This window comes from Stegodyphus dumicola, chromosome 10 (genome assembly GCF_044657685.1).
Source record: "Stegodyphus dumicola isolate Sdum_Otavi_A_Nest chromosome 10, ASM4465768v1".
Taxonomy (NCBI): domain Eukaryota; kingdom Metazoa; phylum Arthropoda; class Arachnida; order Araneae; family Eresidae; genus Stegodyphus; species Stegodyphus dumicola.
This window is the reverse complement of record NC_140777.1, coordinates 141032626-141055179: the sequence shown is the minus strand read 5'-3', so window position 1 is coordinate 141055179 and position 22554 is coordinate 141032626. Positions and strand designations below refer to the sequence as shown.

The 22554-nt window shown below is 31.9% G+C and overlaps 1 protein-coding gene across 7 annotated transcripts in view; it reads right to left on the bottom strand.

Annotated features, from left to right (window-relative positions):
- Positions 1-22554, bottom strand: part of LOC146995116 (putative pre-mRNA-splicing factor ATP-dependent RNA helicase PRP1) — an 84779-nt gene that overhangs the window by 49420 nt on the left and 12805 nt on the right. For all 7 annotated transcript variants that reach the window (XR_015043568.1, XR_015043566.1, XR_015043567.1 and 4 more), the window contains 3 exons: positions 11666-11719; positions 2127-2168; positions 337-445 (listed from right to left, as the gene is read on the bottom strand). Coding sequence is in view for 3 of the 7 variants with exons in the window: in XM_085825610.1 (XP_085681736.1) it covers positions 337-445; positions 2127-2168; positions 11666-11719 (205 nt within the window). In the remaining 4 variants the exon portion in view is untranslated. The remainder of the gene's footprint in view (positions 1-336; positions 446-2126; positions 2169-11665; positions 11720-22554) is intronic.

Genomic DNA, 22554 nt, shown 5'->3' with positions numbered 1-22554 from the left:
CTTTTTCTTTTAAATTCTATTTCAATATATATATTTGTGGAATTTATTTACAATAGAAGAAACTGGGATAAAATATCTGTAGAAACACAATAGCAATCATTCCAAAATTTCTACAAAAAAAGGGGGAGAATTAGATTTGCTTGCAACTTTTACTGATTAATTTTTAGGATAAATACCTAGTTAAAATATAAAATTCATATGTAATATATAAGATTTTGAATTATAAGTCACCATTCATCTTTAAAAAATCACCAGACTGTACCAAGGCTGTTATACTAAGACATAAATACCAAACTAATTTTCATCACTAAAATAGATAAAATAAACATTACTTACCTTTACAGTACCAGTAGTTGGAGCTGCTACTGGTGGTTCTAAATAAGGAGTATTAATTACATTTTCTTTGTCTTTTCTTCTTTCAATGTCCTCACCATTATTCTCCAGCCTACAAAAAAAAAAAAAAAAAAAAAAAAAAAAAGATTACAAATCTAATTTTAACTGGTTTCTTGAAATATTACTTTTAGGACTACACATTTTTAATGTTGCTCTAAATTAAAATGAATTTTTGATTTACTTTAATCAAAAACAGATTACAAGCAAATTAAATATTAAAAAACATTTGGAAATATGCATTCAAAAATAAAAAACTCATTTATCACATATCAATTCCAAATACTTTTATAGTATTCATAAAACACTTCTTAAAATCTCTATTTATATATCTTTGCTATCAGAAAATTAAACGGAAGAAAAAAAGAAATAAAATATATCAAAATGTATGTTCCTGAAATCGAAAAGCTTAAGAAGAAACCTAAAACTTTAACTACAGAGAATTTTTATTTTGCATTAAAAAAATATTTTTGAAAGAAAATTGCTGCAATAGCATAACAACTAATTTTCTATAAAATTCTGCACAAGACTTACAAAATATAATTACTCGGGAAAATTTACTGAATCTTATTTATTTACAACGGACGCAAAACTTTTGATTATAAACATACTAAAAATTTCACAAAATGATGTATTGCTTCTAAGCATAGATAGATGATATATACAGATCCAATTGTAAGCACCACAGAGAAAAAAAAAATTTTTTAAATAAATTTTAATAAAATTTCAAAAATTTGGTTAGCCTATATTTTAGGTTGCTCCTTGGATTATTACCAAGTTGTTTCATTTATGGTAACCTAAGTAGTTGAATATTATGAAAACCCTATTATGATGTGACTGGTTGTGTGATTGCTGTGAACTTGGCTGATGGGAAAGTATTTGTTGGATGTCAGTTAGGAAGTACATCGCATATTGTGTGCTTTGCATAGTAAAATGCCTGCTGTTGACAAAGTGAGTGTTTGGTGGTATAGAAAGAGAGTATAGAAAGAGAGTTTATCTATATATATATAAGTGTTCGAGGAAAAACTTTGTTGGACAGAACAAAAGAAACTTCATTGGATGTAATTCAACAAAATTATATGTGTCCTGTTTGTACGAAGGAAATGCGTATGGTCGAACGTAAAGGTTGTTCAGATCGCTTTGAATGGGTTTGTCGCAAGAAAGGTTCAAATGTTCATCATACAAAGCATTCCATTAGAAAGGGAACATGGTTTGAGGAAAGTTTTCGGATGCTGTTAAGGAATTTTGTGTGCCACAGTCTCAACACACAGAAATTTATAAATAAGGTAAGTGTATATTTCCTTTGTGTTGTGCGCAGATACGATAAGATGTATTTCCTTTATGTTATTTCATTGTTTGATTTAAAATTCAGTTTATTGAAATTATATATATATATATATATATATATATATTTTTTTTTTTTTTTTTTTTTTTTTTTGGCTCTAGTGTAGAATTGGGTGTTCATCCAATTTTTAAGTGAAAGTAGATCAATGTGTACATGGACAAAGTCACGTCAGTGTGCAGTGCTGAGTTTGTGCTATTAGCTGATGTTTTCTTAAGTGAAAAATGATCGATGTGTACATGGATACTGAGATTGTGCAATTCTTTGACTTGTTATTTTGGTTTTGTGTAGTGGCCATCTTGAAATTGCGGCCAATAGCCAAAAATTACCAACTTTAACCAAGGGAAACCCTTAAATATACTTTTACCAAAAATTCATCTGCAAAAATACTCACTTTAGCCTCCTAGGAGAAGAATCATCGAATTCTTTGGTTTTCCTATAATAAAGAGATCATTTGGTAAAAATCAGTGAATAAAATATTAAAACGAAAATAAATATATTTATATTGATATCCATGTACTTTATTCAAGGTTGAAAGCATAATGTTAATAAAAAAATTACTCATTAATCGAGAGGATCAACCTTTAAGTTGATGTAAGACAATTTACAATATTTTGGTAATCCACAATTATAAATTGCAAATTTAATATTTCCATTATAATGTACATAATACATAAATTATACAAATGTGTGATACAATGTGTTAAAGAAAAAGTGCAAACATCTACCTGTTATATTACTAATTTAAAATTTCAACAAGATGCAAACTAAATGTGGAAAAATCATATTTTAATTGAAATCTGACATTGAACCATAAATCAAACATATACTTTTGTTTTATATTTCTTTTCCCACTTATCATTAAAATCTAATTGTTATTACATTTTTTTTCTTTTTTTCCCTGACTCATTTAATGACAAGATTAGTGTATTTACAAAATCATTAATCTACTGATTAACATACACAGAAGAAGTGAATGTTTTTACGCCTGTATGAAATTACAAAATCTGTTACTTTATGTACAATTTCGAGAATTGGTTCCAAGTTCGCTGTCCTGTTTTTATGCAGGCTGCTGTCTAAAAGTGGTGCTGTAAAATAACTAGAAACAGAGGTAGCAAACCTACAATATGCACATCGTGACATACAAACCCATTTTGAGTGGCACACCCGATGCATTTCCAGAACAATCGATGGAGACAAAAAATTGCAAAATATAAAAATATTTGTCTCTTGCAACATCACTGTCAACATGTGGTATGCTTATCTCAGGTTCGCTATGTTCATGTTCATTTTGTTTTTATATCTAAAGATTCTTGTTTTTTATTTTCATTCGCTTTCCTTTAGCCTTTTCAATATTATCCAAAAATATTTCTCAAAATCTAATTCATCCATGGAAAAGGATGATCAAGACTCAATTGCAATGTCTGCAGTTTGACTGTCCTGATTCGAATTCTCCAATTTTTCTGAGAATAATTTCATTCTTAATGAATATTCATAGATGGCTTTCTTTGCCTTTTTAACATGTTCGTCAACCAAGAAAATTCGGTGTTTTGGATCTACATATATTGAACCCAGCAAGATCTCATCATCTAGCAAACTAGTTTCTCTTTTCTTCATTGAAAAAACTGACTCCTTCTGCAATAAACCCTCCCTTTTAGAAAGAACAAACATCCCATTCTTCCATTCTCGCTTCCGGTCGATTCTTCAGATTGCAGCTTTTTTGTAGCTATATACGCTGTAGAAAGAAGAGTTTCCAATTCTGCAAAATCATTCCACAGTCTTTCTGTTAGTGAAATTTTAGGGTTATCTACATCTTCTAAAAAAAATCTTAATTTTAAAAACCTCTTTATCATCAAATATGTATTTTCTTATCACATTGTTTGATCAATAATTCCTGCTTGCTTCCTAAGAATGGCATCAATTTTGGGAGTTCTTGCTGCTATCGCTGCTTACCTAAATTTACCAGCGAGATTTGTAACTAAATGAATTAGTTTAATCACTAATGGCAAATATCACATCCATCCTCCTCCCTTATACTTATTTATTAATATGACAAACTAAAAAATAACTATTTATTAATGTATACAGTCCATAAATAAAAATAATAACTCAGCTTGTCATTATTTTTTTTCAATTCATTTTAATTTAATTTCAAATTCAAACTGTCCAACAAAAACTGGAGTCAGAGTCGACCTGTTTTTAGCGACTCCAGCTCTAACTCCTTTTACCCCAAAATCTGTCTGACTCCGATTCAGACTCCACAGCCCTGCTTTCAGGGGACTTGGTCAGGAGCACCTTTAAGTGTGTGGAATAACTGGAATTCAACTTCTTTTTCTCTTTTGGTACTTAACTTCGCAACGAAAGGTGCAATGCGAGAATGACCTTCTGATATGGCTCACATCCCTGCATTAATTTATGCAGAAATTCATTTATTACAATAACAATTATTATATATGATCATATATTTTTCAAATGTCATTTTCAATAAATGAAAATAAGTTTAAAAAAAAGATTTTTTCAGCAGTAGGTTTATACTGTTATTTATTCTTAAAACAGGTTTGATATTTTAAAATGTCACATATATACTGCTAAAAAAATATGCTCTGCGTTTGAGGAGGCATTAGTAAGTGAGCACACAGCACAAAAGTAGTTCAGTCGATTTCCATCGAGAGATGAGGGCTTTCAGGACAAGCCTCGATATGGGTGTCGATCCACTATCAACAAAAAAGACTTGCTGAAGGAGGACATTAAACGTAATCCACATCTAACATGCAAGAAAACTAGCACAAAGGTTTTCAGTGTTGCAGAAAATCACTTGATTGCATCTGCAGAGATTTGGAAAGATACAAAAGCCGAATAAAGTAAGTTCCTCCCATTTTGACAGAGGAAATAAAACTCCAGTGGTTCACAATTTGCTTTTTACTGTTGTGTGACAAAAAAAGCCTCATACCTACAGCAGATATTGACATATGACAAGAAAAAGGGTATTATACAGTAACCGCAAAAGAAAACGCCATTGGTCATTCCAGAGTTCTGTGGCATTAGCCCCCAAACAGAACATTCTTTAACAGCTTCCATTACAAATTCTTTTGAAAAAAATTTCAAAAAATCATCACATTTTTTAATTTTATTATTAAATACAAGGAAACAAAACAAAATATACATGTTTTAAGTTAAATTTTTAATTTTTTACAGGTGTATAAGCATTTAGTTTTAATATTAGTTTACTATCCCTAGTTATCTTGGGCAAATAAAAAAAAAATTAACATTAGTCATTATATGATAGTTTTTGAAACAGGGGACAACACAAATACCTGACATTCTATACACTGGTATCTGGTCTCTTTCTTATTGGCTTACCTCTGAAATCTCTTTTATGGGAGCACAGAGAACACCGTCTCACTGGATTTGACTTTTTTTTTTTTTTTTTTTTTTTTTTTTTCTCAGTAGCAGGAATAACATCTGGAAAATGCCTTGAGGTTATAATCACTACCTGGAAAATCATCGCTTCCGGTACCTTGCATCATCGCCATTATTTTACTTTTTTCAATGCAACTGTCATTCTTTATATATTACTAATCCACAAGCCGAAGTATACTAGACAATAGGGAAAACACATCACCAGTCCCAACAAAAGAACCACAAAACCAACAAAACTTCACAAACTACCAATAAAAGCTGAATACAGTCAAAAGTCGTTAATTTGGACACCCATAATCCGGAATGATCTATAATCCGGACCTCAAACCTACAAACTTTCTGCGCATGCGTCGCGTTGACGCATGCGCGTAAGACCTTTACCACTGCGAATTTGCGTGTGCGCGTGCGCAAAATATGTTTACGAATGCGCGTTTAATGTATAACGGACGGGATAAGCTAAGCTAAAATTATCTAATTATCTATTTCAGTTAATGTTGCAGACTGCGTTGTTCCTTAATCTTCGAATTGGATCCGGATTATTATTTTTTGCAGACTGTTTGAGCAATTTTATAAAAGTAAGCTTGAACTTTCGATTATGTCAAATAGAATTTCCGATATATATTTACTATTTACTGATATACAAAGCGAAAGTATCTTTCGGAGTCCATTAAACAAAAAATGGAATTGCTGCAAAAAAATGGATAAAGGCATATTCTTTGTTTATCTAAACTTTGTTTATCTTTAACGCCGCAGCCGCGTGCAATGAATTGGAAGTTGATTTATCAGCACTATCCTTATCTTAAGGGCAGATGTTTTTATTTTATTTGGCTTATAATTGCTTACTCTATGTAGTATTTCATCTCAATGTACTCCGTCTTTGATATGATTTAAATCAAATGCCTCTTCATTATAATTCGCTTCCGATAGCGAAGAAAGTGACATAGGTTATTGAAAACGAAAAAATTTCGATTGAGAAATTAGTCGGTATTCTCGATACAGCAATTATAGGACTTGAACAGCGGAACTTTGTAACTGAACAAGAAATTATGTCTGTTTATAGAATTAAAGAGAATGTACTATCACATAAAAAACGAAGCAACTGAAACAACTTACATTGAAAGAAATGTTTAATAAAGTAAACCAATAAATATTAAGCTTTTCTTTTGTCAATTTTGATACCCTTTAGATCATAATTGTTCTTTATTTCGTAAATTACGGTTTCATATTTTTACTTTTATAATTTCTGCATGCCATTTTACCAGATTTAAACTGATGATCTATAATCCGGAAAAATCGATAATCCGGAATCGCCGAAGTCCCGACGAGTCCGGATTAACGACTTTTCACTGTATTTCCTTTCATTTCCTCCGAGTAAAACCGTGATAAAAACATGATACTGACAAATTCTGCTTCGCCCGAGTTTTCTCGGGATAATAATTAACTGCAATATAAAGGAACTCGGGATAATCAGGCAAGCGGTTAACAGAATTTAATCAATATGGTATATTCTGTGTATAGCGGACTAGTGCTCGTAAGGCACTCTAAACCACTAGAAAATGGTAAAACTGTCACAGCTGAGGTGTACTCACCCTAGTTGCAGTGGGCTGTAGCTGCATTAAATCAGAAGTAGCCAGCACTAGTGATCATTCTTTCAGACTACACCAGACTTTAAATGACGAAAGCAACAAAGAAGGTGATCAACAGGGTTGGGGAGATTTACCTCATCCTCCTTACTTCCAAATTTACTGCATAGTTATTTCTCACTGAATGCTACTGCAGAAACTTTTTGAATATTTGGTATAAGGATCAAACAGGAATCGACAATCGGGATAATTAAGGCTGCTCTTCTCTTTTTTCGTTTACTTATCTTTAGCCAAAGCCTGGATTAATAAACATAATTTTTACCATTTGGTCAGATTATACCAGAATCAGAACAATCACAATGTTAGAAAAAATGGTTTTCTTAAACTCTTCTTATATGAATCCTATATTTCCATGATCCATCTTTACATCTTTTCCAAATTCTGCCATAATGCAACATCAAGTAATGTAAAATCAAGTGATGACTTTATAATGTATAACAGACTAGTAACTTAACACCGGCAGGTAAAAGGTGATTAGTGAGTCAACAATCAATATAGTATAATAAAACAGAAAAGAAAATTTGGTCATCATTTTTGCTTTTGGCAATAAACTATGCCTACCCCCAGTCACCCATTTCCACAAAAAACATTTAAATTCCAACCCTTTGTTGAAACAAAATATCAATTCCAAGAAAAAAATTAAGCTTCCTGAAACCATAGCCATATCTACTTAATGGATAATATTTAAATAATTTTATTCAAAGTGCAAATTTATACCCTTCCTCCTCCACCAAAAAAGCCTACATACATATGGAAACACTCCAAAAAACTCTAATTAGAGAAATTTTATTTTCCAAAGAAAAATAAATACTACAATGCTGAAAATCATGACAATCACTGCTGAAAATGGCAGCATTTGAGGGGGAAAAATAAACATTTTTCCTAAGTAACACTTTACAATCAAATTTACTGAAACATTATTTTTTCAAGAATTGGTGATGGTCATCTTAGGCAAATTTCAATGTAATGTATATTGTTTGTATACATACATAATAAAAAATGCCATACATGCTATGTCCACAGGTTGATTCTAAAGAAGAAATACAACAGAAAATACCAACCAGTGTAACCATTAAAAATGCCTGAAAAGCATTTTTATTTTATTTTTTAAATAATTAAAAAAGCCCGTGCTAAAATGAGCATAATGAAATGAGGAGACAAAATCTGCTGCTAAATTTTTTATCTGCAATCAATTTTATAACACATAAATTACATTAACTGCCATTTCTGCCAATAACGCATTCTGATAAAATTTCAGCCCTATCCACATCATTCAACCTACTGTACAACTTATAATCTGCAAAATCCAGATAATTTTGGGGGACCATGTAAATGTTTTCATCTTTTATGGATAATATAAAAAGTACTCTTTATATCAAAGATTTTTAAAAACCTGAGACAAGGATACTACAATGTTACTGAATGGAATGGAGAAAATAAAAGAAATAAGCTTAAAAAATTATATTTCTGTAAAAGATACTGTAACAGACCCGGGCATTAGCTCATTTGTCACTGGTGTTTCTGTTAGTTATTCATGTCGTCATCTATAGCACAAAGTCTATAATCCGGACGTCCATTATCCGGAATGATCTATAATCCGGACCTCAAAGCCACAAACATTTTTTTTATTTGTATGCTTTATACATGCGTGTAATGTGTTTACGCATGCGTGTCTAATGCGCGCATGCGTCGCACTTCCAAAGAAAGTGAAAACGAAAATTTTCGATTGACAAGTTAGTCAGTATTCTTGACACAGCAATTAAAGGACTTGAACAATGGAACTTTGTAACGGAACAAGAAAATATGTCTGTTTATAGAATTAAAGAGAAAGTATTAGCACAAAAAATGAAGCAACTTAAAAGAAAAGAAATGTTTAATAAAGTACACAAATAAATATTAAGCTTTTTTTTGTAAATATTGATACCCTTTAGATCATAATTGCTCTTTATTTCATAAATTATGGTTTCATATTTTTAATTGTATAATTTCTGCATGCCATCTTATCAGATTTAAACTGCTGATCTATAATCCGGAAAAACCCCTAATCCGGAATCGGCGAAGTCCCGATAAGCCCGGATTACTGACTTTATACTGTATTAAAACAAGGTGGAAAAGGCAGCAGCACTGCCCAAGTGTCCCACAAAGTGGTAAATGACCTTGGCGATCAAACATAGGTCTTTTCCGTAATAATCAATTATCTTACTGCCATTGCAAATGTGAATTTATGTGACTGACTCTGATGTTTGAATTGTTTCATGGTGTGGGTGTCTGTTTGGCCTTCGGAACCACTACAGCCTCCAAATACTTTTAATGCATTATAAAGGTACACAATTCAGCACAAGCTGTGCATGTGGTTATGAACTCTGTGCATCAAGATGATTCATTACTGCATTAATGGGCTGAAGCATCAATGCATGGGCATGCCTAGCTAGGCCTGTTGCTAAACTGTGAGATGTGGCATGTGCGACATCAATTGTCTACCCTGGTAGGTGAAGGTATTTGTTCTTATCACATCCGGTCTGCATGAAGTAATAAAGGAATTAGCTTGATTGTTTGTTTTTGTTTCTGCTTGTTTCACCAGAACACAGATGGGAAGTACAGCATTATAAGGTGTCCATCTCCCTGTCAGTGATAAATGACCTTGATTGAAACTGGGTCTGTTTTGTAGTAGTCAGGTATTGTACTGACACTGCAAAAGTACACCCATGGAATTGCCTGTGGTATTTAAACAGTTTCATGGTGTGATTTTCTGTTTCTTTCTCAGGACACTTGCAATATCAATCTCTGAGGTAGATCTAACAAATACCTTAAAAACAAGACTGATTCCTTCAGGTCTTTTAGCAAAGCTCTTAAAAGTACTTTAAAAAGTAGTCTACTAAAAGGAACATGGGAATAGACGTTTAATGCTGTCAAAATTGCTTCCGATAAAAAACTTTTTTAAAACAGTAGATGTAAAGGCCCATCTACACGTAGCGATTTGGTCGGCCAACAATATCTGAGATAGCTCGTCTGTCCACACGGAACGATTTTCTCGTTAATACAGGAATGGACTCAGCCAATCACTGTGAAAGAAAGTCTTCCCGCCCTCTACAGCGTCACACTGTTTACGATTTGTAAACAAAGCTTACGGTGTTCTCAAATAGTCAAAATAATGGATGACTATTTTACATTAAATTGCTACTATAGATACAACTACAATTTTGAACTTAGCTTGAATTTGAAGGGGAAAAAAAAAAAGAAAATGCATTTAGACCAGGAATTGGGTCAAACGACGAGAAATTAATGGTGCCTTCGTAATACTCTGCTCCAGGAGTTGCGTATTGAAGACACGGTACAATTCGGAAAGTATTTCCGGATGATGCCACGTGATTTTGATTTTTTGCCAAATTTAGTCTGCAGCAAAATTTTTAAAAATATACTTTTCCTTTGTGTACTGAGTACACAGATTACTCCTTTTTTAATTTATTTATTTATTTATTTATTTAATTTCATTTTCTGGCACTCCTATTTGTGCACTTAAATCTTGAAATAATAAATAACCATGTTTCAGAAAAATAAGTAACTACTGTGCTTTAAATCAAAACCTTTATTAATGAGTAAATAGGCAATAATGTCATAAATATCAAACAAGTATGAGTAAAAAAAAACAGTATGAGTAATAAAGAATAAAGATTACTACATTACAAAGCAGCAATGTAATTTCAGTGCAAAAATTTCAATATAGTCTGAAAACTATGATCATATGAATCTATCAGTTAATCAGCTAATAAAATTTAGCAATATTGTATTAAATTTTGCTGTAATTTGTTTTCGCAAAACTCAACACAAAACTAAGTTTGTGACTTGTGACTTTCTTTTGAGCTGGTAACGCAAGTACTAATGTTTTCCACCAGTAGATATAAAACACGTGCCAACTACCATTCGAAAAATAAAAATAAAAGCGTTAAAATTCAATAAACACCACATTCGTAGGCGAAAAAATAAAAAGTGAGTTTTAAGTCATGCAGTTTGAATTTAGTGATGGAGAAACGAAATTAAAAATGTACTTGCAGGCGCAGAAAGTCCAAAAGTTAAGGTGGGGGACTGAACCCATGACCTAGATGTACAGAAAAAACCTGCTCTGCTCCTTACCACTGGACTACAATCGCTCGTGTAGGGGATGTCAGAAAAGCTATGTACTTCGTCACCTAATTAACTCCCATTTTCAGCGAAGTCAACGAGTCTCCGCGCTGCTTTAAACCAGCTCGTAATTTCTCGACTAGAGATTTTGCTTTTTGAACTCGACTGGAGATTTTCAATAAGTGCGACCACAGTTTCAAGTAGTTTCTGAATATTTTCATCTAGTACCCATGACATGGCATCATTAATAGTTTTGGGAACTTTTCTGGGGGGGAGTTAAAATAATTTTCACGCTGAATAAAAAATATTTGAATTTAAAAAGTAATGGGAAAGACAAAGCTTACCAAAATAAGAGAATCCCTTAATTTTTTTGTTTTTAAAATTAACATTACTCGTGTTCCACAACACAACATTTCCTTTATAGAAATCTATTAATTGAAAAATTTAAGTTTCGCTCCAACGAAATGCAGCCATGTTTATTATTCCAAATGAGGAGAAAAGCACGTGATCACTCAAAGCAATCTTATTGGCTAGAGACTCTGATTTTATCGTACGCTAGTGAGCAGTGAACACCAGTTCTGAAATCACGGCAGATAACATGACTGATTTTTGGTGCATGCGCAAATCCTTAAAATTGTTGCGCTACGAGAAAGACACCCGAGAAAAATCGCTTCGTGTAAAAAATTTATTGTAAAATGTATTTCCTTCTAAATAAGCACATGAAAAACAATAAATAAATAAAGGAATTTACCTCTTGGCTTCATCAACATCAAGCCTTCCTTTTTTGCTCGGGATATCATAGTCTCTAAAATTAAAGATACTTTGCTTTAGAATACATATTCAAACTTTATATTAACTTATTATTCAGATATAAGTTATAAAAAATAATATATATATGTATAAAGTCATGCCTCCATATCCATGGTTTCACTTATCTGCAGTTCAGAGCAGGAGAGAGAAAAAAAGTTTCATTTTTGAAATGAAACTAAAACACCTAACATTTGCTAACCTAACTGAAATATAACACCTTAAATGAATCCCATATCGCCTTCTCGCAATATGCGCATCAAATTTGGATTGATGTGATTAAACATGATGAAAAGAAAAACTCACAATCTTATATATACATGGTCAGATAACATGAAATCTCTCAAACTCCGAGCTCTGCTCTGCATAAAATAACATGGTAAAGGATCTTTTTTATCAGTCATACAGTATTTCACTTAATCTTTGTTTTCGTACCCAAACTTTACCTTTTTAAATTTTCATTGCAAATTTGCTCTGGTCTCATCAACATGTTATAGGCCAAAAAACATAAGAACAATGATGCTATACAGCAGTGGTCTTCAAACTTTGCTGACTCGTGGAACTCTTAAGAAGGGTACAACATTTTTGGAGAATTTCACCCCATGTTTAGAAAAATATATCTTAAGATGCAAAGACAATTTTAAAGAAAAGTATTGTATTTTTCATCAAAAAAAATTTTTATTTACTCATTAATTCATGCTCTAGGTGTCACCAACCCTTGCTTTATATTTAGTGACAAGAATGTGCTTCCCCTTTTTCCAGATAAACTATCAAAGTGTAGCTCTGTTCATGCTATCTGCAGTCACATTTCGTAATTTTGCATTTAATTTGTTTGTATACTTTGTTTTCGCTGCCCATATGTTCAGAGAAATTTTTCACCGAAATACAGTGTTCCGAATGCATCTAAGCATTCTGCATGAATATACAACCAAAAAATTTGAAGCTCCTCTTACTTAAATTTAGATTTTTATAGTTGAATCTGTTAATATGTAGGTAAGTTCCTTTCCGTAATCCTCTCGCTGCGCATCCCACGATTTTCACGGGAAACATAGAAGTAGCAAAATTTGCGCAACCCGTGATTTCCATGGGGATGAATTTTTGCCGTTTAACTGTGCAACCCGCTCTTTCCTAGTTCAGTAATTTTATAGCTCCATCTTTATCAATCAAAGTAGATGTCCCATCAGTTGATATTCCAAAAAGAATTTGATGAAATATGAAACACAGCATTATCATTAATTCGTAAAGTACATAGCTACTGCTTTATTAGGTGATGCTTCTCAACTTGTGATGCAACATTTTTCCATGCTTTCAGCATCTCCCTTATTTTATTTACTGTATCCACATATAACAACCACTTTTAATTTTAAAAAATGCAATCAAAATTTACACGTGCACACTATATGCCAGATATAAAAATTACAGATTTAAAAATAAAAAAAATATGAGAATATAAAAATGACAGGGTAGAGTAGACTTTAAGGTACCCCTTGTATTTTGGTGAAGTTGTTGTTTGATTTATCGCCAAGTTGTTTCATTTATTTATGGTAGCCTGAGTAGTTTGTTATGGAAACCCTATTGTGACGTAATCGGGTGCATGATTCTGGGAAATTTTGAATCATGAGATGTTTTGTAAGCCTTTTTGTGGTGTGTGTTGGTTTGACTCTTTAGACGGTAGAATGGCCAAATGTAGTAGTGTCCTGTATGTAGGAAGGATATGCGTCTAGTCGAACGTAAAAACAGTTTAGATTGATTTGAATGGGTTTGGAGGAAGAAAGGTTCAGATAGTCACTATGTGAAGCGTTCGATCAGAAAGAGTACCTGGTTTGAAAAAGTCATTTGAGTATGATTGATATTTTGATTTTTACGTGGCTCTCTGGGTGTACGAAGCAAACTCGAAAATCATGGAAAGTGAATATTTGCTTTTGGTAGTGCTTAAATGTATAACAAGTTTTTCCTTTTTTATGTTATTTTATTGTTTGGTTTAAAATGTATTTTATTGAGATTATGCATTTTTTGTTTGCCTATATTGTAGAATTCGGTGTGCCTTTGACTTTTTAAGTGAAAATATATCGATGTGTACATGGGCAACGTAAAGGGAGTGCGCATTGCAAGTTTGTGCAATTCTGGAATTTTTTTTAAGTGAAAATAGGTCGATGTGTACATGGATAAAGTTAAAAGAGTGCGCAATGCCATTTTTGCGCAATTCGAGGATTTTTTTTTTAAGTGAAAAATAGGTCGACGTGTACATGGATAAAGTCAAAGGAGTGCGCAATGCCATTTTTTTGCAATTTGGGGATACTTTTTTAAGTGAAAATAAGTTGATGTGTACATGGATACCGAGTTTGTGCAATTGCTTGTCTTGTTATTTTGGCTTTGTGTAGCGGCAAGTTTTGGCACAAAAATCGCTGCTTCGCAAGCCAAAATAACGAGTCAAAGAATTGCACAAAATCAGTATCCATGTACCGACAAAAATCGCCAAGTTTCGCTAAGGGCTACCCTAAACTATACTTTTACCAAATGAATTTAAACAAATCTAAATTTTAACAAACATGTATATACGCAAAAAAGTAAACAGGAAAGCACTATGGTGTGGTGAGATATTTCATGTTAAAATAATTAAAAAATGTGCAAACATATAAAAGATTTAATTTTCGAACTAATCTACAATATCATTTAAATTCAGATAGCATCTTTCTAACATCCATGTATTCCACTACTGTTTTAGATTTTCTTTGAATGGTTTATTGACACACACATCTAAAGGTTGAACTACAGGCATTAATATGTATGGAAAAACTGCCATGTCTGTATTACTCTTTCAAGAATTTCTTCATATTATTCATTAGATGGAATCTGAACATGCCTTAAAATAAAAGCCTTCTTGAACTCTTTAAGGTAACACGGTGATTTTGCCAAACAATTTCTTATTTACAATTTCACACAGTTTGTGTCCATTCATCTTTTCTCATGAACATGAATGAAAACTCCATTTGGAAAATTAGATTTTGGCATTGTCTTTCTTTTAAAAATAACCATGAGTTTTAATTTTATACCATCTGCTAAACAGGAAAGCACTATGGTGCGGTGAGATATTTTGTGACCTGCTGTTTTTATACAAAGTGTTTTTGTTCCTTTCACATCAACTGCTTTACTTACTATCAAATCAAACATTACTGGTGTTTGATCAATATTTTCAATGCGACAGTAATTCCTGCCCCCTTCGTGAGTAAAAGAAAAACAACAACAGCATACTTCTGGAACCTTATCAACTGATTGTCCAAATCTTTCGGAAGCCTTTAAAACTCTTGTTTTTTATCTAACTAAATTATTCCATGCCATCAATCCACTACACCAACTCAAAGTTGATTTAAAGTTCTTACTTGCATTCTCTTTTGCCCACGGCAAATAAATGCATGCTGTTCCTCATTACAATAAATCCATTCTTGGGATTTTCTAGAACCCATTTTCATAACACTTTCCTCTAAGATAAATAACTTTGTTGCTCCTTTATGAAAAGCACATTTATTCTTTGGTACATTTATATTAACCATTGTGAGTTCCTTTTTCTTCCACTCATGTATGGAACTTTCAGTAACACCAAACATCTTGCTGCACCACAATTTCCATTTTCTTAATCAAATTAAATAACTTTGCATTTGAAACCAGCACTGTGTTTGGTAGAAGCTATATTTACTACTCTGAGGTACACTTTATCAAATGTACTTCAACTATAGCAAATATGAGTTACTAGATGTTCACTTCAAAATCATGGTTTGAAATGGTTACAGAATTGTAAAACATATGACTCCTAATTCCATGAATTCATTCATGGAGGTGCATTTTTACCCCAAATTATGTCCCCATTTTCTTGAAACCCTTGAATAACATTCTTGTGCACACTTGCATTGAATAGAATCCAAACTCTTTGAAGAATTATTTACTCCCTGTATTTGAGTCATTGTTCGAAAGCCTAGGAAAAGTCTGAATAAATGACTTCAAAAGACAAAAACATTGCACATGTATCTTTCAGTCCCCCCCCCAAAGAAAAGGTTGCACTGAATACGCCTAAAATTTAAAAAAAAAAAAAAAAAAAAAAAAAAATTAAGTTTGAAATTATGCCTGCATGTTATACACCAGTGCACATTATTCATTGGAATATAATGCTTTATTTGGAACAGGGTTTTGGAGGGGGGGATCCACCAGCTTCGTCCTCCGTCCCTGACAAAATTTCCTTCACAACCTGTTACTCTGAAAGAGAATGCAGCTCCACAAGCTCTTTGGTGGTCAGCTTCTGTATATGCTCTTCCACTAGCTCATCGATGTCATTGCCATCCATCTCTAATCCATAATCTTAGCCAGATATGCAGTCTCTCCGATTACAGGCTCCACAAGTGCTTGCTCAAACCTCTTGGAGTCGTATTTGACAATTCTGTCCAGCTAAAGCTTCTTCCTCACAAAAATAAGTGTTCTCTTAGTGATCCTCTCTCATGCCCAGTTGATCATCTTGAGGCAGGGAACAATGTGAAAGTGTCCTTTCCAAAACTCTGAGAATGAGACTGGTTCCTCTACCTCAAAAGAATGCTAGAAGAGTGCTTTTGTGTAGTTTTTTTCAATTTGAAATGATTTGCTGCTCCATGGGAAGAGGCAGAAACTGGATCTTGACAAATTTAAAAGTGTTCTAGTCTTGAAAGATGGGCAGCAGCCTCACCCATAACAATAGAGTAGCAAATTCATCACAAGCAGTTTTTTTTTTTTTTTTTTTTTTTTTTTTTTTTACAAACAAACTATTCCTTGATCCAATATGTAAACATGTCACCCAAGTCTTATTGTTGGACCTCTATATGGCATTCAGCGTGCTCTTCTGGACGTAATACTTGAAGGCTCATGGATTGTCCAAATGGTAATGAGGTTTAATTTTCAAATCACCACTTGCCATTTGCACTGAACAGCGAGATAGTCTTTTACTGACTCACAGCAGTCCCTTCTCCTCTGCTGTAATATAAATTCACTTCGGCATCTTTTTTCAGAAAAGTCCTGAATTATTCTGTTTTAACGATCACTATTAAAAACCTGTTGCGACAGAAAATCATCAGAATTCTAAAGCTTCTTGAATACGTCAATGAAGTTGAATACGTCAATGAAGTTCTCAGCTGCCTTTAACTGGTCAATTTTTTACCAGAAATGTTCATAAAAAAAGCATATTTTTTACTGCATATAAATGAATTCCAAACTTGTTATAAAAGAAAAATGAAAGGTTTTTTTCCTTAATTTGCATAATTAACATTTTTTAAATTTTATATATTTCTAACACTTATGCCCCTAAATGTTTGCTTTTTGCAATCACAGAGTACATGCAATGAAAACTATATTACACATATCTCACGAACAATTATCTAAAAAAAAGCCATATATCAAAAATTCAGTTAATCTTTGGATTATGGTAACTTGGCGATTTTTTGGCGACCAACCCTGCAACAGCAACCTGCTAGTTTTGTTTTGGACGAAGCAAAGGCATGTTTTTTTTTTTTTTTACTCAACATTTTTTCAGAGTTAGTACACATTTCTGCACACGTAAATTAAGTACTTTTAAGGACCATTAATGAAAAAAATAAAGACCTATGAGAAAATGGGAACTGAAGAAATTCAATTAAAAATATTATTCTATGCCTGAACTTCACTTTTGTAATACCATCCTAAAAATAAAATAGATCCCTAAGTAGTATGCATTATTACTAAACATGAATTAATTAACATAGTTATTAATAAGTTTGAGAATAAAATAAACTTTATGCAATTTATTGAAATTTAGTCAGGTTCTGTTTGATGCAGTTAGTGTCATAACTTCGTGTAGAGTTCCAGAGGTTGTAACCCAGTTAATATACTTTAAGGTCCCAATAAGCCATTAAAGCACCAGAGGTGATAAGTTGTTTTGTATTATTTTAAGTCTCAGTAGATGCATAGAATATGTTCTTACTTGAATTTTTATATTTTTATATTTTATCTTGTGACCACAGTGAGTATTAATGAAAGGCAATAACTCACTTTAATATGTAGAGATAATTTTTAAGGGTAAGGCAGTTAGTTATACATAATTAAATTAGGTAGTTTGATAACCTTAGTCATTATGGATTTACATGACCAATATTAAATTTTATTTTTTAACAATATTTGTTAAATAAAGCCTATTAAAATCAAAATCTAATAAAATTTCACAGTTTAAAATACATGTAATTTATGAAACAGATTCTTAAATGATATTAAGATAATTACACATTAAAAGCTACAAAACATTAATGTTTTGTAACATTAATGTTTTGTACAAAACATTAATGTTTTGTAACAACAACACTCAACAAAATATTTATCCGTCATTTTAATTTGAAGCCTTTCCAGACATTTTGGCTAATTTATATCAATTTTCTTCTCTTTTAAGCATCTTTTCTAACAATTAGAGATTTGTCTCAATATGCAAACCAATGCTCTCGTTAGTTTCTGCGTGCTTTATCTCCTAACTTGTGAACCTCTCCACAATGTAGCTATGAGGGTGTACTTAATCTGGTAAAAGTTAAATAATCCCAAACCCTGCAGACTGATGTGAAGCAAATTATTGCTATGTCTGAAAGCAGCTACAAAGATTTAAATAAGCTTCTTATTTAAAAAGAACTTATAACATAAAGGCATGTTCTGATGATAACAAAATCAATTACAGCTCACGGTGACGTAATTAATAAACAAGAGCAGTCAAACTCAAAATGTGGACTAGTGGTTAAAGATTAAAATCAGTCAGATCAATTTAATTTTAATTTAATCTGGCTCAGTAACTCTTATCATTTGTGGAAATAGAAATGGAATTATAGTAAAGGCTGAAATCATAAACAATTAGGTAATTTACTTGATAATAACTGCATATACCTTTGAAGAATAATTTTCTTTATATATTGACTTTCTTTCTACAACCCCTTTACCTATTCATTTTAGAATTTTGGGATTTAATTAAGGATTTCTGTTGTTCTAAAAAACACTAAATGCATTTAGAATATATAGAAAAAGTGGCTAATTTTATTTTTTTAGTAATATGAATATTCAGAAGAAATATGAAATATATATGGTAAAGGTCGGTTACAGAGCTGGTGTGGCAGAATTTTTGGAATTTAGTGACACACCGAACAACAAAATTTAGAAGTGGCAACACTTTTAGAATTTAGAGCAGGCATTGGAAGCAGAATTTAGGACCCACAGAGATTGCATCAGGTGGGAAAATGCCTAGTATATGTATGATGCATTAAGACATATTAGATGAATCTTTTAAATTGTAAGTTTTCAATTTCTTTATTAATAAAAAAATCCCTTTCTATAATGCCTGCTCAAGTGATAAGATTAGAAACATTTTTGATATTTTCTATGCTTGTGTCTAGTGAAAAGTAGAGAAAATAAAGGGAAGATAAACATGTTAAGAAAAAAATTCTAGTATCAGGAGTAAAACATCCAAATATTATGTTTTCATTGTTCTTCCAGGTGTTCTTTAAAAAGTAAGAAATTCATCACAAATTTTCTGTAAAATACATCCATTGCATGTTGATACCATGAAGATATTTTTCATTTTGTCACATATTTCTCGAATCTTCTAGAATCGTGGGTCTATAACTCTTGCCTTCATATCCTTCTAAACTTTTCAAGCTGCAATGTCTAAAATACTACAGAAAAATTATCCCTACCAATTAGCAAAAAACAGATATATTTTTGGGAAAAAAAAGGGGGGAAAGTGTAAAATTAATTTTATAGAGAAAACTGATGCATTTTCTGAGACTTTTGAATATTATAAGACAATTGCATGTGAAAAACCCTTACTATGAAAAAATTAAAAAGAAGACATTTTTAATTAACTATATAGCTAATTTTGCTCTTGTTAAGAGCTCTTTCGTAAATTATGCTTTATAGCATTATACCTTGTTTATTTTTCAGATTCAAAATATTGTATAATAATAAGTTGCCAAAATGAAACTTTATAATATGACAGCAAAAAATAAAAATGTTTTTTAATGTTATTTTTTAAATACAATTTCAATATATTATTTTAATGAAATTTATCAATGTTATGATGTTTTGAAAAAATTGTCGAAAATTTTTCAGATCTGGGAATTAAAAATGTTCTTTAGAAACTGATCTTATAATTGCCAAAATGGTGACAAGTTGCCAAATTTAGAACCGTTTAATAAAAGAACTAACATCCCCAAAAGCGAAAACTTGTTTAAGAGCTCTTTATTAGAAAAAATGAATTTCGAAATGCTTATGTTTCACTTCTTGCTTAGAAACTCGAGTATCCAATCATTATTTACATTAGAAATAGAAACAAATTATAAGCCATGAACCCATTCAAAAGATTACCATATATACGGCAGTGAATCGCCGAAAATATTCTTCAAAATGCTAATTCACACTCAAAATGACAGTCGTGAAAACAGACAGAAATTTTAGATGATTAAAATTAAGGACCTTCTGTTGATTTTGACCAAAAATCGATTACAGAAAATTTATGGACACTTAAGGACCGTACGAACCTTGTTTTTCCAACAATCTGCTAGCCTAATTACGCTTATATTAGAACTTTTATGGAACAAAAGCGCTTAATCATGATGAAGATTAGGTGCGAAATTGGGAGAAAGTGCAGAATCGCAAACTGCTTGTCACGTTTTTAAGAATTGTACAAGAACGATAACCATGTACAAGTTGACCTATTTTCACTTAAAAAAACATCCCAGAATTGCACAAAAATGGCATTGCGCACACTCTTCCATGTATACTGCTAAAGTCCTAGCTAGTAACCTTAATCGCTTACCAAAATGTCGCCAAACTGCCTGTTACCATATTCCAAAGATTAGCCAAAAATTCATACTTTTCAATACTGTTTCTTTGGAAGTCCTTTTTCGTGTGGTAAGGTTTGAAACATGGTGTTAGGCAAAGTCCTACATCACTATCAGGACAGACATAACTTTTATTAAACGGTTCTACAGGACAGAAATAATGTGTTTCCTTTCGGATTCTCTTTCCATTATCATTCTTTTGGGAACAGCAAACAGCACATTGTCTGGTAGGTCTTTACTTTTGTAGAAGCAATAACAGCTGATCTTTGGAATATGGTAACTGGTAGTTTGGCGACATTTTGGAGGCGATAAAGGTTACTACCTAGGACTTTGGTAATAATGTGAGAAGTATTTAGTTCCGATTACGCATTATTTTGTGCGAGGGAAATGAGAGATCATGAGATATATCATGTGACATTAATGGACAAATTACAGTTCTTTAATCGGAAAAGGGGGGGATTTGGAAAACTGTAGTACTATATTATTTTGTATTAAGCTTCATTGTGTGTTGTGTGAAATAGTGGAAGCGTGCATGCCACGTAATGAAGATTCTGAAGATTAGGTAAGTTAGTATTTTTAATCATTTGAGGATATTATTTTTATGCATTGTTCTAAATGTAAGGAGTAAATAAATTAATATGATATTATTGGAAAATTGTTATTAGCAATGATTTAGTTTAAAGTAATTAGGATTGTAATCTAATTTTTATTAATTTAATGTATGTGCTTATTTATATTTTAAGTAGTGTTTTTTAGTTTAATTATATTTTAATTTAATGATCATGATTTTGTGAGTTATATGTTTGTAGTATTTTGGAATACGTTTGAGTAGAATACGTTGAGTATTTTCATGCATTTTCGTGAAATTTTTCTAATTTATGAGAAAAAGCAGTGTACATGGATATAGTGAAGAGTGTGCGCAATGCCATTTTTGTGCAATTCTGGGATATTTTTTTTAAGTAAAAATAAGTCGACGTGTACATGGTTTAGTGATATTTTAATTAAATGATAGTTATTTTGTGAATTTTATGTTTATAGGAATTTGGTATACATTTCAGTTGAAGTAAACGTGCATGGAAGTAATTTAAATATTTGACACTAAGTATTTGTAACCATTTGTAATGTTTGCGGTATGAATTCGTTGGTGACTTTTATAATATAATAGATAATTTAGAGGTAAAAGTTTTTGGATATTTTATTTATTTTATACGTGGAAATGTTCATCTTTGGAAAGGGTATATACTTCTTGCGATCAGGTAATTTCATATATGTTCTTTTTACCAGATTTAAAGATTCACAAAATTTTCATGCATTTTCGTGAAATTTTTCTAATTTATGAGAAAAAAGGGCTGATCTTTGAAATATGGTAACAGGCAGTTTGGCGACATTTTGGAGGCGATAAAGGTTACTACCTAGAACTTTGGTAATAATGTGAGAAGTACTCAGTTCCGATTACGCATTATTTTGTGTGAGGGAAATGAGAGATCATGAGATATGTCATGTGACATTAATGGACGAATTACAGTTCTTTAATCGAAAAAGGGGGTAAATTTGGAAAAATATCTGTAGTACCATATTATTTTGTATTAAGCTTCATTGTGTGTTGTGTGAAATAGTGTTGATTAATTTTCGGATTGCATGGCGCTATGTAAAGTGAATTCTAAATTTTTAATGCGTTTATCTGATAATAATAATAATGAGATTGTGTGAAAGGAAGGATATTACAGATAAGTTTGAATGGCAGTGCAAGAAATCTGGTGAAAATGGACATTTTGTGAAATGGAGTGTAAGGAAGGGTGCGTGGTTTGCTGAAAGTAGTTTGAGTATGGGTGAAATTTTATTAATTTCGTCTGTTAGAAACTAAACAGACAAGAGCGAGTTACTGAAGAAGCAAAACTGCCACAAAAGCCTTTGGCACACTCACCTGATTTCAATAAGGAGTTTATTTTGCAAATTGATGTTTCAGACTCTG